The sequence below is a fragment of the Cygnus olor genome, chromosome 24 (assembly GCF_009769625.2).
Source record: "Cygnus olor isolate bCygOlo1 chromosome 24, bCygOlo1.pri.v2, whole genome shotgun sequence".
Classification (NCBI taxonomy): domain Eukaryota; kingdom Metazoa; phylum Chordata; class Aves; order Anseriformes; family Anatidae; genus Cygnus; species Cygnus olor.
In genome coordinates, this window is record NC_049192.1 from 1,785,812 (window position 1) to 1,811,888 (window position 26,077).

The 26,077-nt window shown below is 51.9% G+C and overlaps 1 protein-coding gene across 5 annotated transcripts in view; it reads left to right on the forward strand.

The window, feature by feature from the left end:
• Positions 1 to 26,077, forward strand: part of PLXNA2 (plexin A2) — a 160,975-nt gene that overhangs the window by 53,464 nt on the left and 81,434 nt on the right. For 4 of the 5 annotated variants that reach the window (XM_040535550.1, XM_040535552.1, XM_040535553.1 and 1 more), the window contains exon 4: positions 14,143 to 14,277. In XM_040535550.1, coding sequence (XP_040391484.1) covers positions 14,143 to 14,277 — 135 coding nt within the window. Of the gene's footprint in view, positions 1 to 14,142; positions 14,278 to 16,181; positions 16,343 to 26,077 lie in introns of those variants that run through there. The other variant, XM_040535554.1, reaches the window with a different exon arrangement.

Below are 26,077 nucleotides of genomic sequence, written 5' to 3' on the forward strand. Positions count from 1 at the left end.
GTGGGAAGGCACAGGGGTTTGGGAGAAGAATTTGTGTTGGATCTAAGGCAAAGAGACCACAAACCAGTCAACACATTTGCATGCCAGTGACACATGAGTGCTAGTGGGGTTTTTGGCAGGAAGAATTTCCCCAAAGCTGACCAAAAGCTGGAATAATTACTGAGAGACTGAAAAATGAAATACACCCACATGGCTGTGACCACTTCAACCACAGTGTGCAAACTTGATATCCCGCCTGGAATTCATTAGTGAAGAGTCTCCACCGAAGTGGTTGACTTAGTACAGGAACCGTGGTCGGAAAGGGAAGGGCCGAGAGCGTCCTCACCTTGGGTGGTTGGGGTCATGACTCGGGCCGTGTCTGCAGGCTTGGTTCTCCGAGGATCCTCCCAGTCTTTACAAGTAGCAAATTGGGGTGAGTGGAAAGATCTTGCTCACGAGATTCTAGTCAATTAGGGGGATTTAGTACGTTGTAATTGCAGGAACTGCAGCTACACAGTACGCTGTCTGCTCCTACCCAGGATGAAGGGGAGGGAGGTGCGGGTGGCTTTGAGCTCTGCCATGTGAAGGATGGTCATGGGCTCCTGTGAGGTGTGGGCTTGCTGGCTGGGATGCAGCAAGGCCGAAAGGCGTTTGCTTGGTGTGCAGAGCTGCTCCCATGGGACAGCAGGGTGGCAAAGCACCAAGCCGTGCCATATCACTGCTGCTCGCTTACATCCATATTGACGAGTTGCCATCCAGCCAGGAATCTGTTCGCAGTCGATAGTTCATCTACAGTGCTTTCTGTGTAACGTGGTGTTTGTTTGAAGGGGGGGAGAGGGAGGAATTGGCTTACCAGTGCAATGCAAGCGAGCATCTGGGCTCGCTCTCCTTGGGGGCTTCTCTTTAAAAGGGGCTTTGAGTTGATAAATTTTTGCTTGTTTTTGTAGAAAGAAATCTCCCTGGCTTTGATACAAAGGAGCAGCTCTCTCTGCTCACTGCTGGTTTGTTTACAGCCCGTCCGTGTGATGAGGGGGAGAGAGAGGAGCAGGCCGGGGAGCCCGGAGCCTGGAGCCCAAACATGGGCATCGCGAGGCGAAACCCCGCGCCTTTATCAGCCTTTGGCCTCTGTCAGAAGTAAGAGTAATAGCTGCAAAAGCATATGTGTTTGGGTCTTGCCTGCCACAGCATGTAAACAACTATCCTATAAGAATTCGGTCTGCAGAACAAAGCTGAAGCTGTGAAATGATTTTCAGCCTCCTCCTTATAGAAAGCAGGCTGCTTATTTTGCAGTCTCCGGGGCACCGAAATTTGGCCTCTGCAGCAACGTTAGCCAAAATTAGCAAATGAGAGATTGACACCTGCTTCCCAAAATCAACCAATCAAACCCACAAAACCTTCATAATGTAACATAGAGTACAGATTACAATCCCACTTAGAGAGACCCCAACAAGTACCTCACAGACATATCTCTTTCAAATGCTGTACTCCAGGAGACTGTCTGTATTAAGGCCAAAGGTGAAAGACGTAACTAGTCCAGAGCTGGAGGAGTCTGTAATTTCAATCACAGTCAACTTTTAGAAAGGCAGCAAACATACCTGACAGTGGCTCAAGAGGTCCCAATCCTTTCCTTTCTGCTGGGGATGGACTGAAGTGTTACATGAAGGTATTTTCTGGCTGTACTTTCTTTGTTTCCTACCTCCCCGTTGGCACGTACCTCTGTGTTCTCCATTCCTCTCCCAACTGCTCCCACTTTCCAAATGTCTAGCATTTTACTCATAAAATTTTGCCTCTCTTTACGTGAATGGGAAAGAAACATGCCACCGTAGGCCATAAAGTGGCTACGATGAATGCTGACCTATGCCACAAACCTCCCTGTAAGAGCTGCCGTCACCTCCAGCTCCCGCAGGCTGTGGTGGCAGCGGGGACATCGCTCGCAGCCAGACTCCATCAGGGTCTCAGTCATGAATGTCAGCTCCTGAGTTTAGGCACTTAGGGGTGAAATAGTCTTGATAACTAGATGGCCATCGTTAAAGCTGCAGAGGAGGCAGGGGGAGCACGCCAAAACCAGCAGCTGGTGTGGTTCTTGGGGTCTGGTTTGCTTGCTTCATTGCCTGTCCTCGAGGGATGTAACTGGTGGAAGAGCAGTTGTGGGGATGTCGGGCCTGTTGCAGTCATGAATCCAGTTAGCACCGTTCAGGAAAACAAACCTGTAAGGACAGCAGAGGGGGTGTTGTCTCGGTGTTAAATTACTGAACCACACACAGTATTTGCCTAACCAGCTAGACCTGAACCGCTGTTCAAACAGCACTTTTCTGCCTGACATTGGCAATCAGGGAGCTAATTACACTGGATTAGGGTTTTTCTCTTAATTACATGAAAAATTTAGCACGGCTGATGTTCATGAGGCTGCAGGGGATTAAGGTGGAAGCCATGTGTTTATCTACAGGTCAATTATGGAAGCAAATTCAGTAATGCGGTGTAGCTTTGTCTCTCCCATCCATGGACCCCAGCCTTAACCTATCTCATGATGTTGACTTTGGGCCACGGGCACGATAAGGGATTAGCCGTGCTGGCTACTGCGTGCACAAAAGCAGGCGCTGGGCCTGGGGAAAGAGCTGCCGCGGTCCTTGCAGCACGGTGCCTCGCAGCCCCGGGATGGATCTGCTCCACCTCGCCTTGCAGAGGATGCTCGAGCAAAACCCTGCAGCCTGGCACCAGGCACAGGCTCTTTTGGCCTTGCTGGAGCTGCTCTGTGGCTCGCTTCGGCAGTCCCAGCCTTTTAGCCATGGCCCTCCCCTCTTTCCCTCCCTCCTCCCAGTTTGGAGACATCTAATTTTGGCTGGATCGCCCCATGTTGGGTTAGCACGGTGGTGTAGCTCTTGTGTTCGCGTGCCAGCAGCATCTGCTGGCTCCAGAGGAAGAGCTGTGGCATCAGCTGAAGTGACCCTGTGGTGTGCCACCAAAGAAGCTGTGAGCAGCAAGCTGCACGGCCTTTGGCACATCCACTCGTCTCTGTTGTGGTTTCTTGCTGTGGATGAGGGAGAGCCCTCAGGAAGTCCTGAGCTTCTTGCCCACCTGTCCCTGGTCGGTGCTGCTGGGACTGGAGCAGGCTTTGCTCTGGGAGGCTGCAGCTCGCTGTTGCCCTGCGCAGCTGCCCCGCTCCCTGCTCACAGCATGCTTCGGAGCCGCACAGTGCTCGGGTGGAAGCGTGATTCCTGGGTGCTGACTGCATCCCCGTCCTCACTGAGCACCAACCTGCTTCAGTCCTCTCCTCCTTCCCCAGCTGCATCTGGACTTCAGCTCTGAATTTGGACGTTTGATGATCAGATTGCTGGTCCACCCGTCAGCCTCTTCCTTTACTTCTCCTCCAGCCTGATTCACATCAGGGTGTTTTGTGCTGTCCTGGCTCGGTGGTGTGTGCCTGATAGCTGCCCTGTCTCTCCTGAGGCAGGAGTGGAGGGGAGAGACGTGTGTGTTCAGCCCCGCAATCTCCCCGCAGCACTCAAGGTTCAGCAGTGTTACATCTGTTGCATATACAGATTATTCAGAGCCAGTTCATCTGCTTATCCGGTGTTCAGTTCAAAGATGCTGGGAAAGGGCATGTGCCGAAGGCTTAGTGAGCTACAGTGCAGAGATGGAAGACAGATTTGCTTGTCCTTGATCTGCCCCAGAATAGCACCGGGGAAGCAGCTCAGGGGGGCAAAGCAGCCTTCCTCGGGGTGTGCCCTGTGTGCCAGGAATGTGAGCTTCCCTTCCTCAGACCTCTGTCCCCTGATGGTTAGGAGATCTGAGTGTGAATAAGCAGACAGGAATGCACCAGGAGAGATTCAGCTCTCATGCATTTATACCCATCTGAACCCCATCAGGAAACGTGAACGCTTCCAGCTCGGGGCCCCGTATAAGCGAATATCTTTGCACAGTGCCAGCCCGGCTGCGCATCGTGCGTGCTGCTCCTGAGTCCTTCTGGTGCAGGGCTTGGTCCAGCCCCGATACACCCAGCAATGAGCAGAACCTGCACGCAGGATGCCTGCCCCTCGTAGGGGGTCAATACGGGCGAGCCAAGCTGCTGCTGAGCGCAGGGACGGGGAGCGGAGCTGCTGGCGGGGCCATGCCAGCTTGGCTGTGGCTCTGCCCTGTCCTTAAGTGACCCCCTTTGCAAGGCCGGTGCTTCGGTAAAATCCAGGCTCAGCACAATCGGCATTGTCAGCCACAAGCTGGCAAGGGTTTTTGACTCCTTTATGCTCTGGGTCATTTCTTAACTAAAAATTACCTGCTTGCTCCCCGCAGCTCTCTGCCCGCTGGGCAACGCAGCAGCCTTAGCCCGTGGGTGTGATGCTGTCGGCAGCAGGTCGGAGCCTGGGACAGACGGCAGGCTGTGGGAGAGCCTCGTTTTCTGGGAATTAAGCTAAGGATCTGTGCCTGTAATTCTCTCGCACCCTCTGACCGAACAAGGTTAGATCTGATCAGCAACGCTTGGCTGGTTCAGCAGGCATAAATGACGCCAAAAATATGCACGGCTGCCTCGTTCACCTGGTCCCTCCTGTCTGACCTCAAGCACTGCGAAATTACCAGGCAGGATTTCTCCCTGAGTTTGTAAAAGTGGTTTAAAATCTGAGGGTTTTGAAGCCAAAAGATAGCAAAATTCTTTTATTTCCTTCTAGGTTTTGGCCTTCAGCTGTGTGCAGTTTGGCTGGAGCTGCAGCGTTCCCTGGGTGGTGTTGTGCAGGAAGTCCAAGCCATTTGAAACATGTCACTTACACGATGTTTTTGAAGAGGAAAGGGAATAATATTTCCTGAGGAACTTCCTGGTTCCCACCTGATCAGCTGGAAACCCTGACAAGGGCAAAGCAGGGTTTCCACGTGACAAATTGAGACAGTCCTTTAGTTTTTTTTCTCCTTGGGGAGAAGCACGGCTCCCTGCTGCTCGTTTAGAGCAAACTCCCCATTAGACAATCTTGTCTAAGTGGCTTTTTATTCCATTTTACATGGCCACTCAAGGTCAGCAAACCAAACTAAGCAAGACCAATCCCTTCAGCTGTGAAATTTACTGCTGTAGGAGGGCGATACATAGGAAGAGCCTGACACTGAGCAGCGGAGGATTATTCAGCTGGAAAGGCACAGGTGAGGTGTGGATGGATAACACAGATACAGAGCTATTGTGGGGACCTTGGGGAAGAGCTGCAAATGGTGTGTGACAAGCAGTTCTGAGCAGGTCCCCCAGTACCTCCATCGCCCTAAATAATAGCAATAATATTATATCAATAATAATATATAATAATATATAATAATAATAAACATATCAATAATAGCCAATATATATTATTATAGCAATAATAATATATATAATAATAATTTTGCTCTAAATAATAATAGCTGTGCTTCCTCTCATTTTCCGTTGGTTGCAAAAGATGTAGAGAAGCATAGCACCCCAGCCTGTCCTTCCCTTTTTGTCCCATTAACGTTCAGAAGTGCTCTTCCCACAGTAAAGATGAAGAAACGGGGACAAATGGTCTGATGGGAGGTGGCTCCGATCAGGTCCCCATCAGGTGCGTGCTGATGCCGAGCCCAGCAAGGAGTAGAGGACGCCACCGGGTGCTTGCCATGCCTGGGGGTGGCAGGGCAGAGCCACCCCTGCCTGTCCCTGTCCCCACAGCCCAGGCTGCTGCTGCACCTATCTGGCAGGGTGCTGGAGGCTGCCAGCACCACCTGCAAGAGGATGCTCTGGGAAAAAGCCTCTGCCTGTTCCTGGAGCTGTCCTCTTTGCTCTCCTGTGCTTTCATTTACTTTCCAGCTGTAGGGGAAGGAACTGGATAAAAGCAGCAGAAAGGGGGAGAAGCAGGGGTAAGTGAAGGAAAGAATGGCAGAGTCTGAAGGAGTGCGTTGCAGAGAGGTTAGCGTGCGGTGCCTTGTGATGCAGTAACACCTACCTCGTTCCTTTCTCTTGGAGGCCAATACTCAGTCTCTTTGATGATTTCCTTGTTCAGTGCCAAAATGTAAAGCCTGTAAGCAGCAAAGTGCTGCTAACTCAGTGATTCCCATTTCCCAGAGCAGCACTGAGCCTTCTCTTTAAAAATAATACAGGAACGTAAAGGGAAAGGGTGCTTATTGCTGAACAAAAGAAAAGGGAAGTCATTGCACATTGTGGCTCTTTATTAGGGGACAACTTAGAAGAGAATAGGTTTTGTAACATGCTGCAGACATGCCCCGAGCTGTCCTCCTTCCTTGGAGTAAATCCACAGGATGCTCTCAAGCATCTCCACTTTTAATGGGTTGTGCTTTGATGCTGGAGGAAAGTGTAAGACCAATAGCCCTGAACCCCCAGCAATTGTCACTTTGCAACAAGTGCTCCAAAAAAGAGCACTGCTGCTTTGCAGCCTTCCCTTCCTGGGAGCCTGATCCCTGGGGCCCTCTGAGTTAATAGACTCTGCTTCCTGCTTTTCAGCGGGGCCTTGCTCTGCACAGGCATTCTGGAATAGGAAAAAAAGGAATCTTTTGGGCCCTTCAATTCTAGTGTTTTGGGTTTTTTTCATCCCACTAGAGTTGTCAGCCGGGCTAGGTGCAGCAGTCAGGAGTTGGGGGGGCCTGAGGAAAAGGCAGAGCTGCTGATTGCAAGTGCAGTCCAGAGGAAGACAAGCTATCCAGACAGCCTCCCCAGATTCAATTCTAATGAATCCATCCCCGGAAGAATACTACTTAATTAATTAGCAGCTCATTTGCATGAGGTGGCACGCTGTTAAAGTTCTGCTGCTGCAAGGAGGGCTGTGACAAGGTGTGAGCTGACAGCTTTTCAAATAAAAAGTCTTTTAGAGGAATGATCTTCCGAACTGGCAGCTTTGTTCTAAACGAGCCTCTCATGCAGTAATAAATTAAAGACATGGGGGCTGCTGATTAGTCTCTGCATGGTGCCTCTGTACCATCCTCCCTGTTTTATCTCGGAGGATCAGCTCTCCAGAAGGGTGGAGGGAGCAGAAGGATGGAAGAAGGAAATAAGGGCTCAGTAGAGAGGGAGAGCAGCTTCAGTGGCAATCTCTCTTAGGCTTTGTGATGGCCCCGGGTACGATGTCTGAGCTGCAGCTTCAACCCAGCAGCTGCCTGCTTTTGCCTTTGGAAGTCAGTAGAGGGGCAGGGAGGGGACTGCAGGGTATTTGGGAAGGGGCCGATCCCTCTTCCAAGCTCCTCTTTCCACCTGCGAGTGGGAAGGGCTGTGCGCCCTGTTCTCCCGGGACAGGTCCGAGTGCCCAGCACCTTGGGCCTTGGTGTCACAATGCCGGTGTTGGCCAGGGGACACGCGGGGTGTGCTCAAACAGCCGAGATCTTGGCGTCTTCGTACGAGAGCCTGTTGGCTGCAGCTGAAGCTTTCCGACAGAAGGGCAGCTTTTTCTTTTGGTTTTGTCTTTAACGTATCTCTTGCCTTCCCGTTAGGTGGGTTCAGACTCTTTAAAACTATAAGACTGAAAGCTTTCAGGTCTCTCTTCATCTCGGCTGCCTCTGCCAGATCTGGGCAGAAGGCTCGCAGCCTTCTTGTCGGGCTTGGGCGAGAAGAAAGCCTCGCTCCTGGGAGCAGCTCTCCACCCCAGTGCTGGGGGTGCTGGAGCTGAGAGTTAATTTGTGCAGCTTTGTTACTGGGTTGGTGGTTTTGCACTGTGCTGCATATGTGGGTGCTAATGCCAACTGCACTCCTCCTCCCTGCGGGGCGGCCTGGGGAGGCCGGGAGCGTTTCCCTGAGCAATTCTCCAATTAGCCTGCTGGTTTCTCTGACTCGCTGTTTCCCTGGGGAGCTGCCGCTTCCCAGGTAGTGGCTTTGAACACTTAGCTAACATTTCCAAAGCCGAAGAGTTGTGAAACACATGTGGGTGTAAAAGACACATGCATAGAGACATTTTTGACATGAGTATGGAATTCGCCGAAACCTCAGATCTATAAATAATTTGGGTCATGAAGCCTGATCAGAAAAAGCTCAGGATGGAGCCCCCCTGCCTTCCCCCTGCACCACACAGGGCTGTGCTGCTGCCGACACCTCATTACCTCCTCTCCCCACTTACAAGATGAGCTTCCCAGCTCTCCCACTCCCCTCTCCCCCGTCCCTTCCCAAGGCACAAACTGATGCCCGTAGCCACTCTGCTTGCAGGCAGGGACCAAGGGCTCCTCTGGGCACCATCGGGGGCTGCAGGGCAGGATGGGGTAGAGGTCCTCTCACACCTGGAGCTGCCCTCAAGTACAGGGAGGGGATGGAGGAGGAAAACACCTCCGAAAAGGGTGATGAGGACTCAGAAAAGAGGAGCAAAGACGTGGTCTTGGTTTGTGCTGTCTTGCTGCTTTGCCTGCATTGTACCCAGCAGCAGGAGGGAGAAGCTGGGTTGGGAGGATGGATTTGCTTGAGTGGTGTTTTTCTGTTTCATGGAGGTTCAAAAGAAGCAGTTGGGAACAGCGGGGCCTGGCCGAGTGCCTTGGCCAGCACTTGCTGGAGGGGAGGAGCTGCAGGAGAGCTCGGACGCCTTGTGCGATGATTTCCCCACTGTTTGCTATTGCGTCTTAGAATTGAGCCTTCAAGAGCTCACTGAATAACCCAGGGCTGCTGCTTAATGCCCAGCGGTGAGCAAAAGGTGCCGATGTGATGCCACCGGGCTGCTGGATAGTGCCGGTTCGTTCCCTTGGGGCATGGGGCCCAACCTGCTCTCTGTCCCCCAGTAACTACGGCTGTCCTGCTCTGGGGCACTGCCTGGAGCTCTGTAAGAAAGATCTCTGTCCGTGTCAGTTTAAGGAATATTCATGGTAGCGGTGGGCAGTACTCAAGAAAAACTCCTGGTTGCAATGCCCCTGCAATGCCTGTGTATGGCCAGGGCTCGCTGTGCAGAGATCCCCTGGTGATCCTGAGGAGTTGTGTAAGGGCACCCCAAAGGCGATTAGTGAGTGTATTTAATGTTTAGTCAGTGCCATTCTGGAGAGGATGGGTTTTCTGCTCCCAGGGAGACGAGATCATTTTGGTCCTGGGGAGCTGTGTTGGGACAACCCACTCAGCCTGGCAGCGTCGTGCCTTTCGGGATTGAACCTCTCTGTCAAGGCTTCCCAGTGCTGTCTGTGGGGTAAAACTAAAGGTGATGCCCACCAAGACAGATGCCTTCTATCCTAATTTGGGAAAAATGCATAAAGAAAATATGACAGGAGAGAAAGAGACTGGGATATGAGAGGGCCTCCAGGTAATGAAGTTAATTGGATATGCTGATTTAAATGGAACGTGCATGTAAGGGTTGTAAGGGTTGTCATTAACTTCCTCACGGACATATCCATGATTTAAGGAAAGATACTTAATGGGATTACTATTTCACTTTAATTTCAAGGGGGAGACTTCCCAAGTGGAGAGCAGTGAGCTAAATCACACTGCTGCTGTTCCTGCGAGCAGAAGGTGCGTGTGGGGAAGGTCAGCTCCTCAGCGCTGGGTTTCTCCTCCCGTAGATGAGAACACGGTGGGGGTGCCCTGGACCCACCCACACCTGCATTAGCAGATTCGGATCCCAGATCCACTATGGCCTTGCTGTTCCATGCCCAGCAAATCGCTCAGCTTCCCTCTGGTTTATTAATGACCTGCAAATGGCTCCGACCCAGCTCCCAGGAGCATCCCAACGTTACCAGGGGGAATTAGAGAGGTACTTTACTCACAGAAGAATTTCATAGAGGGCCTGAAGGGCTCTTGGAAGCTTCTTGTCTAGAGATTTGCAATTTCTATTCCGTGTTCTCCCCTCCTGGAGACTGCTGTGCTTTTTTCTCAGTGGGTGTCAGAGGCAGATGATGCAGGACCAACAACGCGCGGGCACCAGCATGGGTTATGTGTGATGTGATGATGCTGTGGGGAAATGTGTACGGGTGGGAGAGCGAAAGGGGCTGATCAGCCCGTGCATCTCGCCTCCTGTTCGGTTTGATGTGCTTGTGGAATAGCCCAGTTTAATTAAATTGGATTAGTAGATGTAAATCCCTTCTGCAAAGATTATTTGGTGGAGGCACACACAGAAAATCTGGACTGATATTTATTTATCTTGTCTTGTCTTCAGGGAGCTTTTGCTCTCCTGAGTCTCTTGCTTGTGGAAACTTCCTTTAGTGCCAGGTTGAGGCAGGAAAAACCCCACAGAACCAGGGACAGAAGGAGGAAGGTGAAGGCTATCCAAGCTGTGCTGTGCTCCAGCCTGACTCAGAAGCCTGCTGCCAGTGACAGTCTTTTTGCTAAATTTCCAGCACTGAAGCAAGAAATCCATCCTAGAGCTTTATGGGGAGCTTTAATGGGAAATGCCCAAGAGCTGAAACGTGCAGCCTTAAACGGCAAAAAATGTGGCAATTCTGCAGAGATGAACCTCGGTAGCGAGGGCTGTTCTTGTCTCCGGTTTCTATTTCAGGCAGGAGATACAGTAACGCTCCAGTGCGCATTCCCAGCGCTGATACAGTTCTACTAGAAACGTCCATTTTACACAAATGCAATGCTATTTGATAGTGTTCGCCCCGAAGGGCTAGAAATCCTAGCACGAAAGGAGCAGTCTGAAGGCTGCAGGGTTGGCTGGGCTTCTCACTTTGTCACCGTTAGGTACAAAAAGGCGAAGGGAAGCGCGTGCAGCCGGCGCCTGGTGCTGTGTGATGAGGGGCAGACCTCGAGTGCCCACCCAGCACGTTTGGTGAGGTGCCCCCAGGGCAGCAGCACTGCAATGCCTTGGGATCCGCTCCCCGTCAGGTGCCTGTGTCCGTGGGGACGCCCTGAGGCTCGGGGAGGTGACGGGTGACCTTGCATCTGGGATGGGGAATCAGTCCCTGCAGGCATGGACTTATCGAGCTGTTTTTCTGGCACCGAGTATTTCATCACGAGAGCCACCCTCATTGAAACACTAATAATGAAAGCAGACAGGTAATTTAATCATGGAAAGTTCCTACAAAGAGATTCAATGTCTTCTAATGGGAGCCTGCTGGGAGGACCTGGAACGGAATCCAAATGTTTCTTAGTTCTGGTGCAGGCCGGGCGAAATAAATAACTGAAGCTTCAGCACAATGCACACGCTGTAGCTCCACGTCACGTCAGAACCTTGAACGGCTCATACACTTATCACCGTGGGTGCTCCCCTGCTACAGATACATGACACAATGTGGTATTTTGCTAATCTCCTAAGATAATGCAGAGCTTATGCGTGCTGCCTGCATTGTGGGGGTATTAAACGCCGAAGTCTGTGCGATGCCTTGGAAGGACAGTGGTTTCCTGAGCTGAAATGCGTTCTGCCTCGGCACGTGGGGTGTTCTGCTGGCCCTGCGTGCTCTGAGCCAGTGCTGATATTTGGATTTGCAGCTTATGTCATTAGGCACTTTTCAAGCCGTATTTGTAAACACGCATCAAGAGTGACTGAGAAATACTGTATCTGTCCCAAGTGACTTCTCCGATTCACATCGCAGTGTGTGAGCCCGTGCTCTGCCCTCCTGGCTTTCCTCCGGCTCTTGCAATGAGCGTGTCTCTTGCCCTGGACACCTTTGGTTTCTACTGCACTGGCAAGCTTCTCCCTGCACCCACCTCCTGGCTGTTTTGCTGCATTCCCACCCGTTTTTGCACAGCTCGGCCTGCACCGCTGCCCTGCTGCAGGGTAGGGGTTGAACAGCTGGGGGCCCGGTGGGCACTGCTGCCTCACACAGCCAGAGGCGGGAAGGCTCCCCCAGAGCCCCAGACCATTAAAAAAGATCACCTTTTGGGCTGTCTCGAGCCTTCCCCCTTGTCTTCCCAGTGTCTGCAGCACCGTGTTTGGATGCGCGCCTGCCTGGCGCTGGAAGCACACCTGTAAGTTGGGCAGGGGAATTATTTCTCTCTCCAAACGTCAACAAGAAGCTTCCTGCTGCGGAGATGATCCCTTTCTTCTTCCGCATTCGCAGGAATCATCATTCTTCTCGTCTGACATCGTCATCTGTTGGCATGGAAACCGAGCCCTCAGGAAACCCGGCAGTGGAGCACCCTGGCATCAGCAGGCGCATCGCATCCCCGTCTCGCCGGGCACGGGGCTGGGGCTGGGGGCACAGGGGGAGCTGCAGGGTTCAGAGCCCCATGCAGAGCACCAGAGCCCTCGTCGCCACCAGGACATGCTGCAGCAGGGCCAGCTGCGGGTGCCCGGCCATGGGAAGGGGCATCCTGCACCTGGCCAGGCTCCCCACGTGGGGCCAGCTCACCTGGACAGCCTCCTGCCTCCAGCCCGCAGCTGCAATTCCCAGTTGGAATTGGCCTGCACGAGGCTTGTCCGGTGGTATCTCTCTTTATTAGCCCTGTCTGACCTCATTACTAGGAAGAAGCTCAATTTAACGAGCTGCCGGTGCCCCTGAGGGAACTGTGGAAAACAGTTGTTTTTCACAAAGGCTGCTGATCCTTCGTGTCCAGCGTTTCCATTCCCGTCTGGCAATAACCAGGGGTTTGCGTGGCAGCAGCTGTCTCCCTGACAGCTTGTCCCTGCTGTTCATTCCTCGGGTGACTTCGTGGTGTCCCCATGTCCACAGCACAGGCAGGTGCGGGCCTGTGAGGTGTCCCACCTGGCACAGGTGTAACGAAAGCAGGATGTGACTCTGTTTGCATTTTCCCATCTAAAATTTCAGGGCTTTTGAGCCAGTCTTGGGCTGACAGCTTAACCGTGCCGGAGGCTCCCTGGATCTGGCCATGGGTGTCAAGCCAGACCTCCTGTTACATTCATCCCTACTGTTCCACCACAAAAAAATGGTGGAACCATTCCAAAGAATGGAAGGTAATGAGGAAGGACAGAAATCCAGAAAACAACTGCATCTGTGTACCCAGCACGTCTGTGCATGGCAGGAGGCAGCGGGGCTCTTTGCTAGAGGAGGGTTTATTTAGAGGAGGGTGAAGAGGAGCACCACCCCCCGTATGTGGGAGGATGCCCTTGAGTCTCCCGCTGGGGTGGCACATTTCTCAGGTAAACCTAAAGATGCTTGACAGCCTGCTCTCTTCTTTTAAGGGGATGTGAACCAGAAAAAAACCAGATATCCCTCCCTGCTGCTCTGCCCTGCCTCTTCTGAAGGCTCCGACTGGTCCAAAGCCACTTCCTTGCACCTCTGCCTCCGTGCAGCAGCCAGGCATGAGTAACCGAGAGCACAAGGGGACCGGGTACAGCAGCCCAGAGCAAGGCTTCAGCAGGTGGCACCTCTGGGATGGAGGCTGTTTGGGGATTGGGGGGTCCCCAGTGCGTCCCCCCTGCAGCACAGCCAGCATGGGGCCACTGTCGGCTGCACCCACCCCGGGCAAGCGGCTGCTCGCGCCTCCCCCTGCGGCGTGTGCAGCTATGTAGACACCGTGTTGCAATCAAATGGCTCTTCAAATATGCAAATCCTGGTAGGAAAGACAATGTAAATTGTTTGTTTATCCTCCTCCCTTCCCCTCGCGCAGCTCCCCAGGCCATAAATTATTAACTTTTGGAAAAGATGGCACAAGCTCAACAGCAGCCGCTCAGTGGTGGGATTTGTCGCAGCTCGGGCTGTTTTCCTGCAGGAGCAGGGAGTTGTCTTTCTGTGGGGTGGTTTGGTACTCAGAGCCCGTCCGAGTGAACAAGCCATATGGCCGCCGTGATAGCTCCCTGCTCGCGCAGCAGTGAGGCTGGGCTGGTTGCTCCTCGCTGAGTCCTGCGTACTCGAAAGGAACAGGATGGCAGCAGCAGCTACCAGTTGTTAAGAAATGGGGTTTTAGGAAGCTCCTGTGGCAGCAAGAGGCAATGATGGTTGTCTGAGTGTCATTCCTTGTGTGTCTGGAGAAGAAAAAACAAAACATCTGCATGGTAATTTGGGCCAGTTGTGCTGCCTGTGGAATCCTGCAGTCGTTTGGTTTGGGGACAGTCTAAAAATCTTACTTTGCAGTCACTATTGCTCTTGGATGCCCGTGATCAGTCATGGCACGAGGACAGCCTGTAAGCTCACCTTGTGGCTGAAATCTTTCTCCTTACTTCTCAAGGGCTGGGGAAATGACAAGAACCTTTCCTTTAGCTCCTGTGTGTGTGCTGCCTGCCAGCTCTTTGCTCTGCCTCCAGGTCGCAAGCTGAGATTTTGAATTAGCTCCCTTTCCTTACCTCATCCTCTTCCCTTCACCCTCCACCCCCAAAATAAAATCTGCATTTGGCTGCTATGAAATCACCTGTAATCCATTTGCGCTTCTTCCAGATCCGAGCAGACGGTCCTCCCCATGGTGGAATTCAGTACGAGATGGTGACAGTGTTCAAGGACGGGAGCCCAGTGCTGCGAGACATGGCCTTCTCCGTTGACCAGAAGTATCTGTACATCATGTCGGAGCGCCAGGTAGGGCACCTGCTTCCTTCCACGTGGCGCGGGCTGCTGGTGCTCCTGGAGCAGGGGATGGGGTTTGGTGTGGGTGACATGGTAGCAGCAGCAGCTTTTATCTGCCTCTGACCAGAGGTTTTCACGTGTGCATGGAGGGACAGAGCTGTCCCGGTTTGTTGTGGTCTGCAAGTATTAGGAACTGGGCTGGGCTGCTGCGAGGGAAGTGTGCTTTGGGGATCAGACCCATCGCTGGTTGATGAGCCCCTGAGTCGCTGGCCTTACTGGTGCGCTCCCTGCAGTGAGTGGTGTGGGTTGGCACAGCTTTGTCTGAGCATCCTTTATGGTGGCTTTATTTTTTATTTACTGGTGTATTTGAAATGTTTGTTGGTGAGCGATGTTAGTACGGAGGTGGGACCAAGCGTGGTGTGGGCAGGTGCTGTGCAAGCAACGTCTGCAGTAACGCTGAGCCTGTGCTGTGCCATCGCTGTGTCCATCACTTGCTGTGCCATCTATCACAGTGCCGTCCATCGCTGTGCCATCCATCGCAGTGCCATCCATGGCTGTGCCATCCATCGCACACCTCAGGCCAGCCCTGCCCACAGCAGCCCCTGCCCCTTCTTGGCTCTGCGTGGTCATAAACAAATCACGGAAACGTTCTCATTTAAAAAAAAGGATTTGTTTTTTCCTATGTTATACCATGATATTACGAGGAAAATGTCATGAGTGTTTGCATAGTGTATAAGTAGAGGTGGCGTGAATCTGTTCACATGTTCAGTGTTTTGCCCGTGGGAGACCATTCACATGCATCAATCCTGACCAGCTGAACTCCGCAGGACAGAGGCAGCTTCTCATTCCCAAAAGGGGATTTCTGTGGAGGCTGCTTCCCACACACAAACTCTTCCTGGGGATCGTCAAAGCCATTAGGTGGAGGCAAGAAGCGACCCCCCTGAGATGTCACAGCCGGGTGGCTGTGCTGGTGTCTCTGGGACTCGTCCCTGCAGCCCCTCCTCTGAGCTTGTTTATGAGCAGAATAAACTGCTGCTCCGCAGAGAGGGACCAGGCTGTGGAAAGCAAAACCAAAATGATTATGATGGAAATTTATGGCCAACAGTGCATGGGAGCCTGCTGCTGAGGGAGCCAGCACAATGTAAATAACGCAGGGCCTCAGCTGCAGCAGATCTGGGGTCTTCTGGTTTCTTCTCTGAGACAGGAAAACACAAGGAGTCCCAAGCACTAAGCCAGACTTTTGGGTTCACTGACTGTTGAGCGTTTTATTGGCTATTACTCACAACTGTGTAATTCAGATTAATAGGGCTGGTGCCTTGTGGGTGGTGGAGACAGAGAAGGGTTACATCCGAAGATGTCTGGATGCCATTAAATCGTTGTGTGTTGAGTTAACCCTCTGGCCACTGAGAGCTTCCTGCGGCTGCTGCTGGTAAGCAGATACCTGTGCTCCCTCCACCTGCTCCAAGGGAGATGCGAGGGGAGAAAGCAGTGGGAAGGGCTCCGAGATCCGCTGGTGGAGGCAGAGGGCGAGCAGCCGTCCTCAGAGCTCCTGCTGCACTGGGGGGCTTGCTGCTCCTCCAGCGCTGGCAAAACTGTTTTGCTAACCTGTAGGAAAACGAAAGAAAAAGGCAAATATTTTGCTTGGTTATAAAGTGACTTAAAGCCAGGGAATGAGTACTTTAGAAGAGTGCAGAATCCTCTCCCTGCTAAAAGACTGAACTGGGTGAATTCCTGTGGTTACAGAAGACATAATATGCTTGTCATTAGCCACTCAGTGACAGAAGCTGCCATGAACAGGCACACATTTAGGATCCCCTCCCAGCTTGAGCTTGGATTAGATGGTAAAAATGAGGATATCTGCAAATTTTGAAATGAAGACTTGATTAAGATGTTAATGTCATGGTCATTTTCTCCAGGAGCCACATACTCCTTGTGCTCGTACCAGGGAGGGAGCGATCCAACACGCGTCTGAAACAGTTCCTAAGGAAAATCCAGCAGGAGTGCCTCCAACTCATCTTTTATGAGGCGGGAGAATCTTAATATTCACCGAAGTGCTAATTTGCGTAATTGTTAAACAAAAAGATGTGAAGAGAATTAGCAAAGAATAGAATGTTCCTGGAACACCAGTTCTGCCTCAAGCCATGGCCCCGGCACGGTTGTGCCCAGGGCGAGGCTCCCGGTGCGGGGCTGTCGCTCGCAGTCCCCAGCCCTTGCTGGCCCTACCGTAGGGCCGGCCCTTTGCCCTCGTGGAGATGTGAGCTCTGGCTCCAGAAGCCCCGGCATGCTGTTACATATGGATTTTGTCAGCTCCCGTGACCCTCACCGCCCTACTCCTGGCAATGTGATTGTTCAGCAAAATAGAGGGGGGAATATTTTTTTTTTTCCTGAGCGCCACGTGTTAAAGGAGCCTGGTGATTGAAAAGGGGTCAGCCCCAAGAAAAGGAGAAAGGTCCGCCGGATTGTGAGATCTGAGGCTGTAAAGAGTGGGAAGTGCCCTTAGAAGTACTGAAAATACACAGCAAAAATGTCTTCTGAAGGCTTGAAATCTGGAATAAAATGAAATTCTGCCACAGTAGAATGACACACAGAGCAGCTGTTCGTAGCGCTACGCTGCGGCGTGTTAGCGTGGTGGGGGAGGATTGTCCAGAGCCTGTCGTTTTAAGTATCTGCTGAGAAAGAAATAGGATATATGCCTAGGGCAAAACATATCTTTCACAAACTGTGTATTTTTGTGAGATTCAGCAAGGAAATGCGCTCCCCTCGTACAGCTCGGTAGCAGGTCCCGAGCTCTTTGTGTTTGTGAGGTGTTAGGCACCAGGCAGCGCATGGGGTGCGATGTTCTGCGTGGTCTGTGGTTATGCATGGGCACACAATGAACTGCGATGTGCAGACAGATGCTTCCCAGCACAAAGCATACATGTCATTCCTGTATCAAGCCCGTCTTCCTTCCATGCTAGCACCAGCTAGGATCAGCTTTGTGCTGAAATGCGCTGGGGAAAGCGGTTGCTTTATCCTCAAATCTGGAGCTCTGGTTGTGTGTTCAGTCCTTCCACACTCCCACTGGCTCCTGTCCCAGCCCTGTCTGTGCTTCTCTCCAATTTATCCGCAGTCCTTTTGAGCTCTCCATGAGCCTTTCATGTTTCATTGCCAACTTCTTCCAAAGCAGAATATTTGACATTTGATTTCACTCCCACAAAGCACAGAAGCAACAGTTGCACAGCCCAGTCCGGGGGAGAGGAGGATAAAGAAACTTTGCTTCCAGGCACTTATTCTGAGTTCTTTAACCGCATGATTTAAGAGTGCTCATTAGGAGCTTTTACAGGCTCTCTTCCCACTGCACCTGGCTTCAAATAGCTCTTGTGGCAAAAGAAATGCGATTCTGACCCTGGCTATTTAAAACAGAAATCCATTTCTCAGCATTGCTCTAGCAGGCAAACACCATTTCTGCCCACAAGCTGAGCGAGGCTCGAACAGCGCGAGATGCTGCTGAGCGGGAGACGTGTGGCATTAGCAGGTCTCCGTGGGGTGCCGGGGATGGAATAGGATCGGTGGCTGCTGGGCGGCACCGGGAGGTGTTGGTGGTGCTGTGCGGTGGCCCTGGGCTGCAGCAGCCGTGGGTGCTGCGGGTCGGGCTGGTGGTGGGGCAGGGGATGCCAGCCACATACCTCCTGGGGCCACCAGGAGCCCCCGGGTTAAAAATGTTCTCATTTCAGTGGTGGGTCTGCTGTGGAGCCCACACCAACCACCCCTGCCTGGGCAGAAAAACCTCTCAGTTTCCTTGCTTTCTGAGAAACACTGGTTATGTTCAGACAAAGCGGCTCTATAATTCAGTCCTGAAGCATTAATTCTCAGTGCATCAGGAAGGTGGTGGGGATTTTTAATGTATGAAATCTCAGTTCACTTCAATTAAATAAGGTCCGTAGGACAAGTGCAATTTTAAGACTCAAAGGCTGCAGCCCCTTTTCACTCGATCTCTCTGCTATCTGCACAAGTTCAAGCTGTCGCAGCGCTGGTTTCATATGCAGCAGGTTTGATTTCGCTCCCACGTACACCTTCAGCAGTCGCGAGTTAACCCCGTTGGAAGCAGTGGGCCCACTTCAGCACACAGATTATATAAGCAACAGAGGAACCAGGGCCAAAGATTTTTGCAGCTCTTGGTAGAAGAGCGAATTTTGTTATTTTTAATCTGGGAGTGAGCGGAGGCTCAATCAAAAGCACGGCAGGCATCGGGGCAGGAACTGCCATCTCCAGAAGATTTCACCACCTAATCAAGGGCTATAAACATGAAATACAAAACTGTGGGATAAAAATACTGCAGGGCTTGTTGGAAGGAGCATCTCTGAGCTCAGAGCTGCAGACGCTGACCGTGGGCTCTCCTGGCAGCCGAGCTGTCCGGCTCCAGTAGCAGGACCCGGCGGAGGGGCTGCCCGGTGCTTGCAGATGTGGGGGAGCCAGCCCTGGGGACTGTCACTGCTTTTTCCCTACCTGCAGACATGCCTGCACTACAACATGTTTTTCCTTCTTCATTTTCCAGCACCTTTTTTTTTTTTTTCCAGCTAATGATCTCTAACTTGTTTGTTCTCATCACGTAAATCCCTTTGATAAGGTGCTGAGGTCACAGGATGTGGCTCTGTTCCCTGCTGGGTGAAGCAGCACCTCCCTAATTAGGTACGTGGCCGGAGCATTGCAAATGCAAAATGCATCTTCCATAAGCAGCCTCCAAAATCCTTGCAAGTTTCATCACCTCCGAAGCATCGCTGCTCTGAGCTCATCTGTAGCTACTTTGGCGATTAATTCTGCCACGGGGGGATGATTTCATTCCGCTTTTACACGGTAGGTAACAGAGCAGCATCCTGCTCCGTGACTGGGAACCTCACCGTTCCCGTGGTAGAAAAGATAGCAGTTAATCACCCACTGAAATGCAGATAACATCAATTAGCAGAGCAGAGCTCCGGGGACTCTGCAGCCCGCGAGGTGCGGGAGCATCCATCCACCCATCCATCCATCCACCCCTCCTTGGCTCCCCGCTGCGTGCAGGTGGGCATCGGGTGCCCCGCGATCTCCCTGCCTGAGGGCTGCCCCTCATCTGCCTGGCACCAGCAGCACTGCCCTCGGGCTCTGCTTTTTGGGGACAGACAAGGAGGGTTTGGGCCGACTTTCTGTTGTTTTCAAGCAAGAACCTGGGCAATTCCTCTTGGCCGCTGTGACGCTGATACACCTGTTGGACGCCATGCAGAGCCCCTGGGGCAGAACGCTGTGAGCAGAGCAGTGCTCCTGCCCCTTGCTCAGTGACAGGTGGCAAGGATTAATGCTGGCCCCTAAAGATTCCCCTCATGCCGTGGAGAGAAGGGCGAGCAGCGTGGTCCTTGCTGCTGCTGGCTCCGAGGAGGGGCTGTGCATTACAGAGGGGTTTGCAACACCTGCTTGTGCAACGCTGTCCTAAAACGCAGGAGTTGATGCAAGCTTCTTTCCGCTTTCCTCCCTGTGGTCAATTAGGAGTAATTAAGAAATTCAGGTAAAAACATGTCTGAGATCATTAACCATATCCACCTGCTAGAAGGATGCTCTAATTAAAGTCAGTTGACCCCAAAGCCCCAGCCCAGGCAGGTGGGAGGGCGTGCTGCCTCATTTCCTAGCTCTGCTGGCAGCCTGCTGTGTGTGTAGCTCTGGTGGTTTTGACGTTTGTGCCTGGCTCTGGGGTGTTCCTGCAGCCTCAGAGTTCACTGAGGTTTATGTGCAAACACCAAACACCCAGGATTTCAAGGGTGCAAAGGTAAGTGCAGAGACCTTTGAAGTAACAAATACCTGAAAGGTAAACTTTCCCAAGATGCAGTAAAAAACACCCCAATGTAAAAATTCAACATTGGGGTCAGTGGGTTTGTTTTTGTAAATGAGATGTGTTTTAGACACTGCTCACATCGTTGTTCCTTTCAAGTGCTTGCTAGGTTTGCTCTCAGGATTTGTTTGTTTTGTTTTTGCTTTCTATTAGTCTATTTTTTGCCCTGCCAGTCACAGCCACAGGGTTCCCATGTATTTGCTTCCCTTTCCAATTCCTCCTAATCCGCAGACCTATTGTTTAATTTTCAGACAGGCAACCCCAGTCCTGAAATACTTCCAGAATTTCCCTGCATGCACGTACAGAGCCACACACACACCAACCCTCCTTCTCAGAGCCCCAGTGCATCAAGTGTTTGTAAGGGGACAAATGGGACGAGGAACAACCCCATCAACTGCTTTTTGCTGTGCCTTTGGTTTCTGCACATCCTCATGGCTTTGTGGTGTGGGACAGATGGGTGACCAACAGGTGAACACTAAACCCCTTTCTATTTGAAAAGCAAGCTGGGATTTCTGATGCATCTCTGGGCATGGTGGTGATGTTTGGGGACCAGGCGGAGCAATTCAGGGACTGCGCTGAGCTGTTTTTTTTGTTTTTTTTTTTTTTTGCCCCCCATTGGACTCGGGTGACTTTAGCAGGGCCAGATTCTGGCAAGGACTCTGTGCAGGGCACGGTCAAACCTGCCTGGGACTGCTCCGGCCATTGCAAGTGGGGACCCTGGCGATGCTTGGTGCTCTTTGGACTTGCGTCTTCTTCAGAAGGCTGCTGAATTTGCGTGTTTGGACAGGTAGATGCAGGTCTCCTTAATAGGAGTAATGAGAGAAGGGAGAGAATTGCATTCCTGAGACAGAAAATCAGTAGAAGGAGAAATCTGTAATTTCTGCCCATTTCAGAAAGTGCTCGGCTATGAAATTTAACAGTAAACCTCTGATTCCTCTTCCTTTCTATCAGAGCTTTCTAGAAGTATTTTCTCCCCCCCCCCCCCCCCCCCCCCCCCCCCCCCCGGCTTCTGCAATAGTTAGTCTTCAGCAAATGAGTTTGGCGGCTATTCAGCCGGTGAGGAGGGGAATTGTTCACACCGGGCGCTAACAAAAAGGAAACATAACTCACAATATGGTGAGGGGAGCTCTGAAATTGCACAAATTATTCTATTTTATACTTTAATTAGTTTGAATTAGCATTGGGAATAGATGCATAAAATGATCCAGTGAAGGGTGAAATGGAAAAAGGGATACGGTGCAGAGTGTCACTTCATTATCGTGAAGTTTGCAGGAAGTGCGCGTAGGCGACGTGCAGACGCTCGCCCCTCCGAATCCTCTTCCGATGAGCTCAGAGCGAGGACTGTGCTAGGAAGGACACAGGCCGTCTCACGCAGCGCTGCCACGGACACACGCTGTGGAAACACCACGTGGCGCTAGGCAGGATCAGGCCCCTCCTCAGTGAGAGGCGGAGCAGCACCCAGCACACCACACTTGGCTCTGGGCTCCTTCTTGAGCCTCAGCATCAGCCTCAGACTGAGCTCCATGGCTCAAGGGACAGAAGGATTTAAAGAGAGTTCAGGTTCAACCTGACTCTTAACCCAAGCATCTTTGGCTGTTTTATTTTATTTTTTTTGCCTGCAAGGTTCTGAAAAGTTCTGCAAAATCAGATTGGCTGGGTTTTGGCCAGCTCAAAATTACAGTACAATTACAGTACGTGTAATTTTTTTGTTTCAGATCAGATGGGGGAAACGCAGCTATAAACATGGTTTCCTGCAATAACACTGAAATGAGCAGGGCTAAAAAATGCAGACTGGGTTCCAGCCCAAACCTCTGAATGCGCTGACCTAGTGGGATCCTTGGGCTGGTCCCGCTGGCACAACAGCACAAACAAGTATGCAGCTTGAAAACCAAATTCCCACCAAACCGTTTGAAAAGTTTGGAAATGTTCAGGGGGGAAAAAAAAAAATTCCTGCAGATTCCAGATAGCTTGGAAATGATGGCTGTGCCCCAGGGGAAATGGCTATGATGTGTTTCAAGCTGGGACTAAATATAAAAGTTAAGGCTCGTTGCAAAGCAGAAAAACAACTGTTTGTGGGTTTTCTTCTGCCTTTCCCTCCTCCTTCCTCTTCCCTGGCAAAGTGTCTTCCCTGTAAAAACTTAGCTGTGGTGAAGATGTTGAGACTTTCTGGAGCGTGCCAGAACCTGTGAGCAGAGGAAGGTGCGGGGGGTTCGCTGGGAAGCCTGGAAGCCTTTCTCTGGGGGCTGGGCTGGGTCAGCATCCCCAGCAAGGGCCCTGAGCCCCTCAGCTGCAGGGTCCCTTTCTCCTGGGTGAGGCTGGAAGCGACCCCCAGCTCCTGGCCGGGGCTCCCTGAAGCAGGAGCCCCCCTGCCCCGCGGCTGCTGCAACCTGGCCCCACGCCGTGGAGTCGTGCAATAGCTCTGGCATTTCTGGGCGATGCTAGTGAGGAAAAGGAGCTCCATTAATAATCCTCTATTTATTTTAGCAGTGTGCAGGAATGTGCCCGGCAGACTAAACACGTTGGCTCCCCCTGCCCTGGGGCTGGGAGCAGGGGGGGCACTGTGGGTGCCCGCTGCTGGGCTCCCCATGTCCAGACCCAGACGAGCTCCGTGTTCATCAGAGCCAGGGTCTGTACAAGGTGACACCAACAGTGGGGCCCGAGGGTTTCTATGAGGGTACAAAACAATTCATTTTTAGTACAGTCAAGCTTAGGAAGAGCTCCTTGCACAGGGAGGCTGCTGATCTCCCTCTGTCTCTTCCCTCCGTGCCTGCGCAGCTATCACGACTGCCGAATTTTCACCGGCTGCCTTGCAGCAATCAGCACCGGCTGAACGTTTTGCTGTCTGCTAACAGATTTATCCTCCCCAAAGCCCTGTGAGACAGAGCAGCAATATCACATCTGAGATGAGGAATTGAAGCACAGAGATGCTGCATGACCTACCCGAAGTCACCCAGGAAATATACGGCGTAGGAAGAGATTGGACTGAAACCTCCCCGCTCCCTACTCCCCCAACAAAGCACCGTCCTTCATTTCATCACTGAGAAGTTCCGTGCTCCGTAGTCGCAGGGAGGTGGATTTAGGAAGAGAAGGCACCAGTCATGGCCTGAAGTGATGAAGAGCTTACAGAGTCTTCATCAACATGAGCAGCGTTGGTGCTGCACCACCAGCTGGCTCCTGAGCGATGGGATCACGTTCCCCATCCTGTGCCACAGCTGCAAGGGGCAGTAGCCAGCAGTGTGTTTCCACACTTGGTTGAGAAACAGCTGGACCCATCTGTGGCAGCCTTCTGAGTTTCAACCAAGACTTTGTGTGCCTCCTTGGTGCCAAGCTGCTCCTTTGGGATCAATAAGAATACATTAACATTCCAAGTGTAAACTTTTTTCTCCCCTTTAAACCTTCTTGACCTTTGGCAGGGCCAAAGTGCTGGTTATGATGGCAAAAGCTGAAGCTCAGGTGGGATTTAACTGACTTTTGTCTTGATGTCTCCTACACAGAGCATCTCTATGGCTCTGTCACTCCGAAGTACACACGAAGCAGCATCCCTGAGTTCAGCATGTGCAGACAAACACGAACGTAGGTTTTGTGTCTAACACTAACCCCATCACAGGCTCAAGGAGCAGGCTGGTGCTGTGTTGGCAAAGGGCTGACCGGGGCGACAAGGCTACTCCATAAGCCGGTCTGCCTCCCGTGACTGCCCACCTTTATTAGAGGCAGAAATGGGAGGGTTTGATACTTTCTTAATTGAATAGGTGGCAGGAAAAGATCGTGCTTGGATCCCAGCTCTCCTCACAGCCTGAGGACTGCAGCCCAGAGGGCTGCTCAGTTGCCGAGGAGCTGGCACGGAAATTGCGCTGTACCCAGCCTTCGGGTGGAGCGAAACGCTGCGTTGTGTGCGTAGCACTGGGGTCAGGGCGGCCATGTGCATTGCAGTGCAGGAGGAGGAAGGTTTCAGGGCAGTAATGGAAGTCCAGCACGCTCATATAGCGCCAGCTTTGGTTAGGTTTATGCACGTATTTAAAGTGATGAGCGCTATTCTGAAGCTCTGCCACCAAAAACAGTGACACATTCCCTCCTCTTCTCTTTGGCTCCACTTCAGAGTGTGTCTATCCAGTTTCTCTTGCAACACACATTTGTCTGCTCGGTGCCCTTATGGCTGTTTAATTAGTATTCATGTTTCCTTTCAAGTAGCAATGGAGTCGAGTGCACAGAGCTGGAGCGCTGCAAGCGTATCGCGTGGGCTGGGCACTGCCGCACGTGGCACTGAGGGACCTGGTGGCGACCAGGCCATCAAGACATTTCACGTGCTTCCAAAATAATTGAGTTAGAAAACCTCTTGGAATCTCATCTCAGAGGAATATGAAGGCTGTAGCAATAGAGGGGGCATGGAAATGAGACCCGAGCCTTGGGGTCTCTTAGCAGCTGAGGTGGTTGTAAGGGTGTGCAGGCTGCGTGCTGCACAGGGCAGCAGCTTGCTGGAGGCAGGGACCTGCCTCGTGCTGTGTTAGCAACACGCCTAGCATTTCTGCTCGGTGCTTCGGACTCATGATGGTGACAGAAATAAAGAGGAAGCGTGATAGCACAGCACGGCCAAAGCCAATTGATGCTGAAAGTAGCAATTCCATGGGGGCTTGCAGCCTGCCCTGCTGTCAGCTTCTTCTCTTGCCACTTGTCCACATAGGGGCTGGGTTTTGCAGCTTGAGAAGAGCTTCAAGTCACGCGGGGTAGCCCCAGCTGCATGGGATACACACTGCACACATGTGAGCATCTCATGTGAGCATCTTGTCTGCTACGGTGAGGGTGGTATTTAGTGCTGCAGCTCGTGAATGATATTTTCATTGTCTCCTAACAAGCCACAGTGGCAGGCTTTTCCCCCATCCCTTTAAGAAGTGACTCACAGGCAGGCAACTGTCAGTGTCTTGGGTGCTATTAATATCTCTGTAAGAACATGGTGATAAGTGTTTTTTTTATTATTTTTTTTGGGGGGGAGGATGGGTGTTAAAATATAACTCCTCTTCGTGTGGCTGGGCCTTTGTGTGAGCAAGCAGACAGTCCTGCCCACAAAAAGAATTTGCTTAAAACCCTTCCATTTAAAAAGAGCTGACCATGCTGGAACAGCATTATTGGAGAAACTGTGCCAGAAACAGCACTCCTGTGACTGCAGAGAGGAAAGGGCGAGCTCCAGTTGTTAGCCAAAGGCAGGCTGGAGCCTTTCAGTTCAGGTCTTTGCCTTCAGTGTGCGTGGCCCTGCTGGTGGCCTGGGCAGCTCAGCTCAGTCCCCAGCACCTCGCCCCAGCAGGATGCAGGCGAGGGATGGTTGGATCCTGGGAGAAGCATTGCTGCAAAGCTGGACGTCAGGGGGCTGGGATTTAAACTTGATACGGGAATGGGTCAGAAAAGGGTATGCCACTCCAGAAAGCTGCACCCCGCTCCAGCAAAAGGCTTTGATCCTTCAAGCCCTAAATGGAGGGGTGAGCTTAGGGCTTTCTACCCTTCCAGCGGTGCAGTGGGGTTCAGCTCGGCTGCCCCCACCCAAGTGCAGAGAAAACCCATTCCAGCAGCCCGCGGTCGCTGCCCGTGATTTCGGCAGGAGGAGAGCGGTGTCTGGGCGCCACGCAGCCCTCCTGTGCCTGGTGCCGCACCGCTAGGAGGAGAGGTGAGGATGTCATCTGGATCCCAGCTGGCAATTTCCTATCCTTCCTTAATGGACTGAGCGTGGTCCCCATAACTATAAATTTTCCTGGCTTGGGTCAGTTGAAATTGGAGACTTAATGCTGTAGAAGGGCACGTTCTTATTTTATTTTTGCACTCTGTGTAATCACATTGATGGCAGCAGTGTAACAGTCCTGAATTATGGGTGACCAGAGAAAAAGAAGGCATCTCCTTAGCTCCCTGTTGTTATTGTCTCTGGGTGCAGAGCAAAATGTGTAGGCTCCAGGCTAGATTGTGTAAATCTCGTTAGAAAGCCATTCCCAGCTA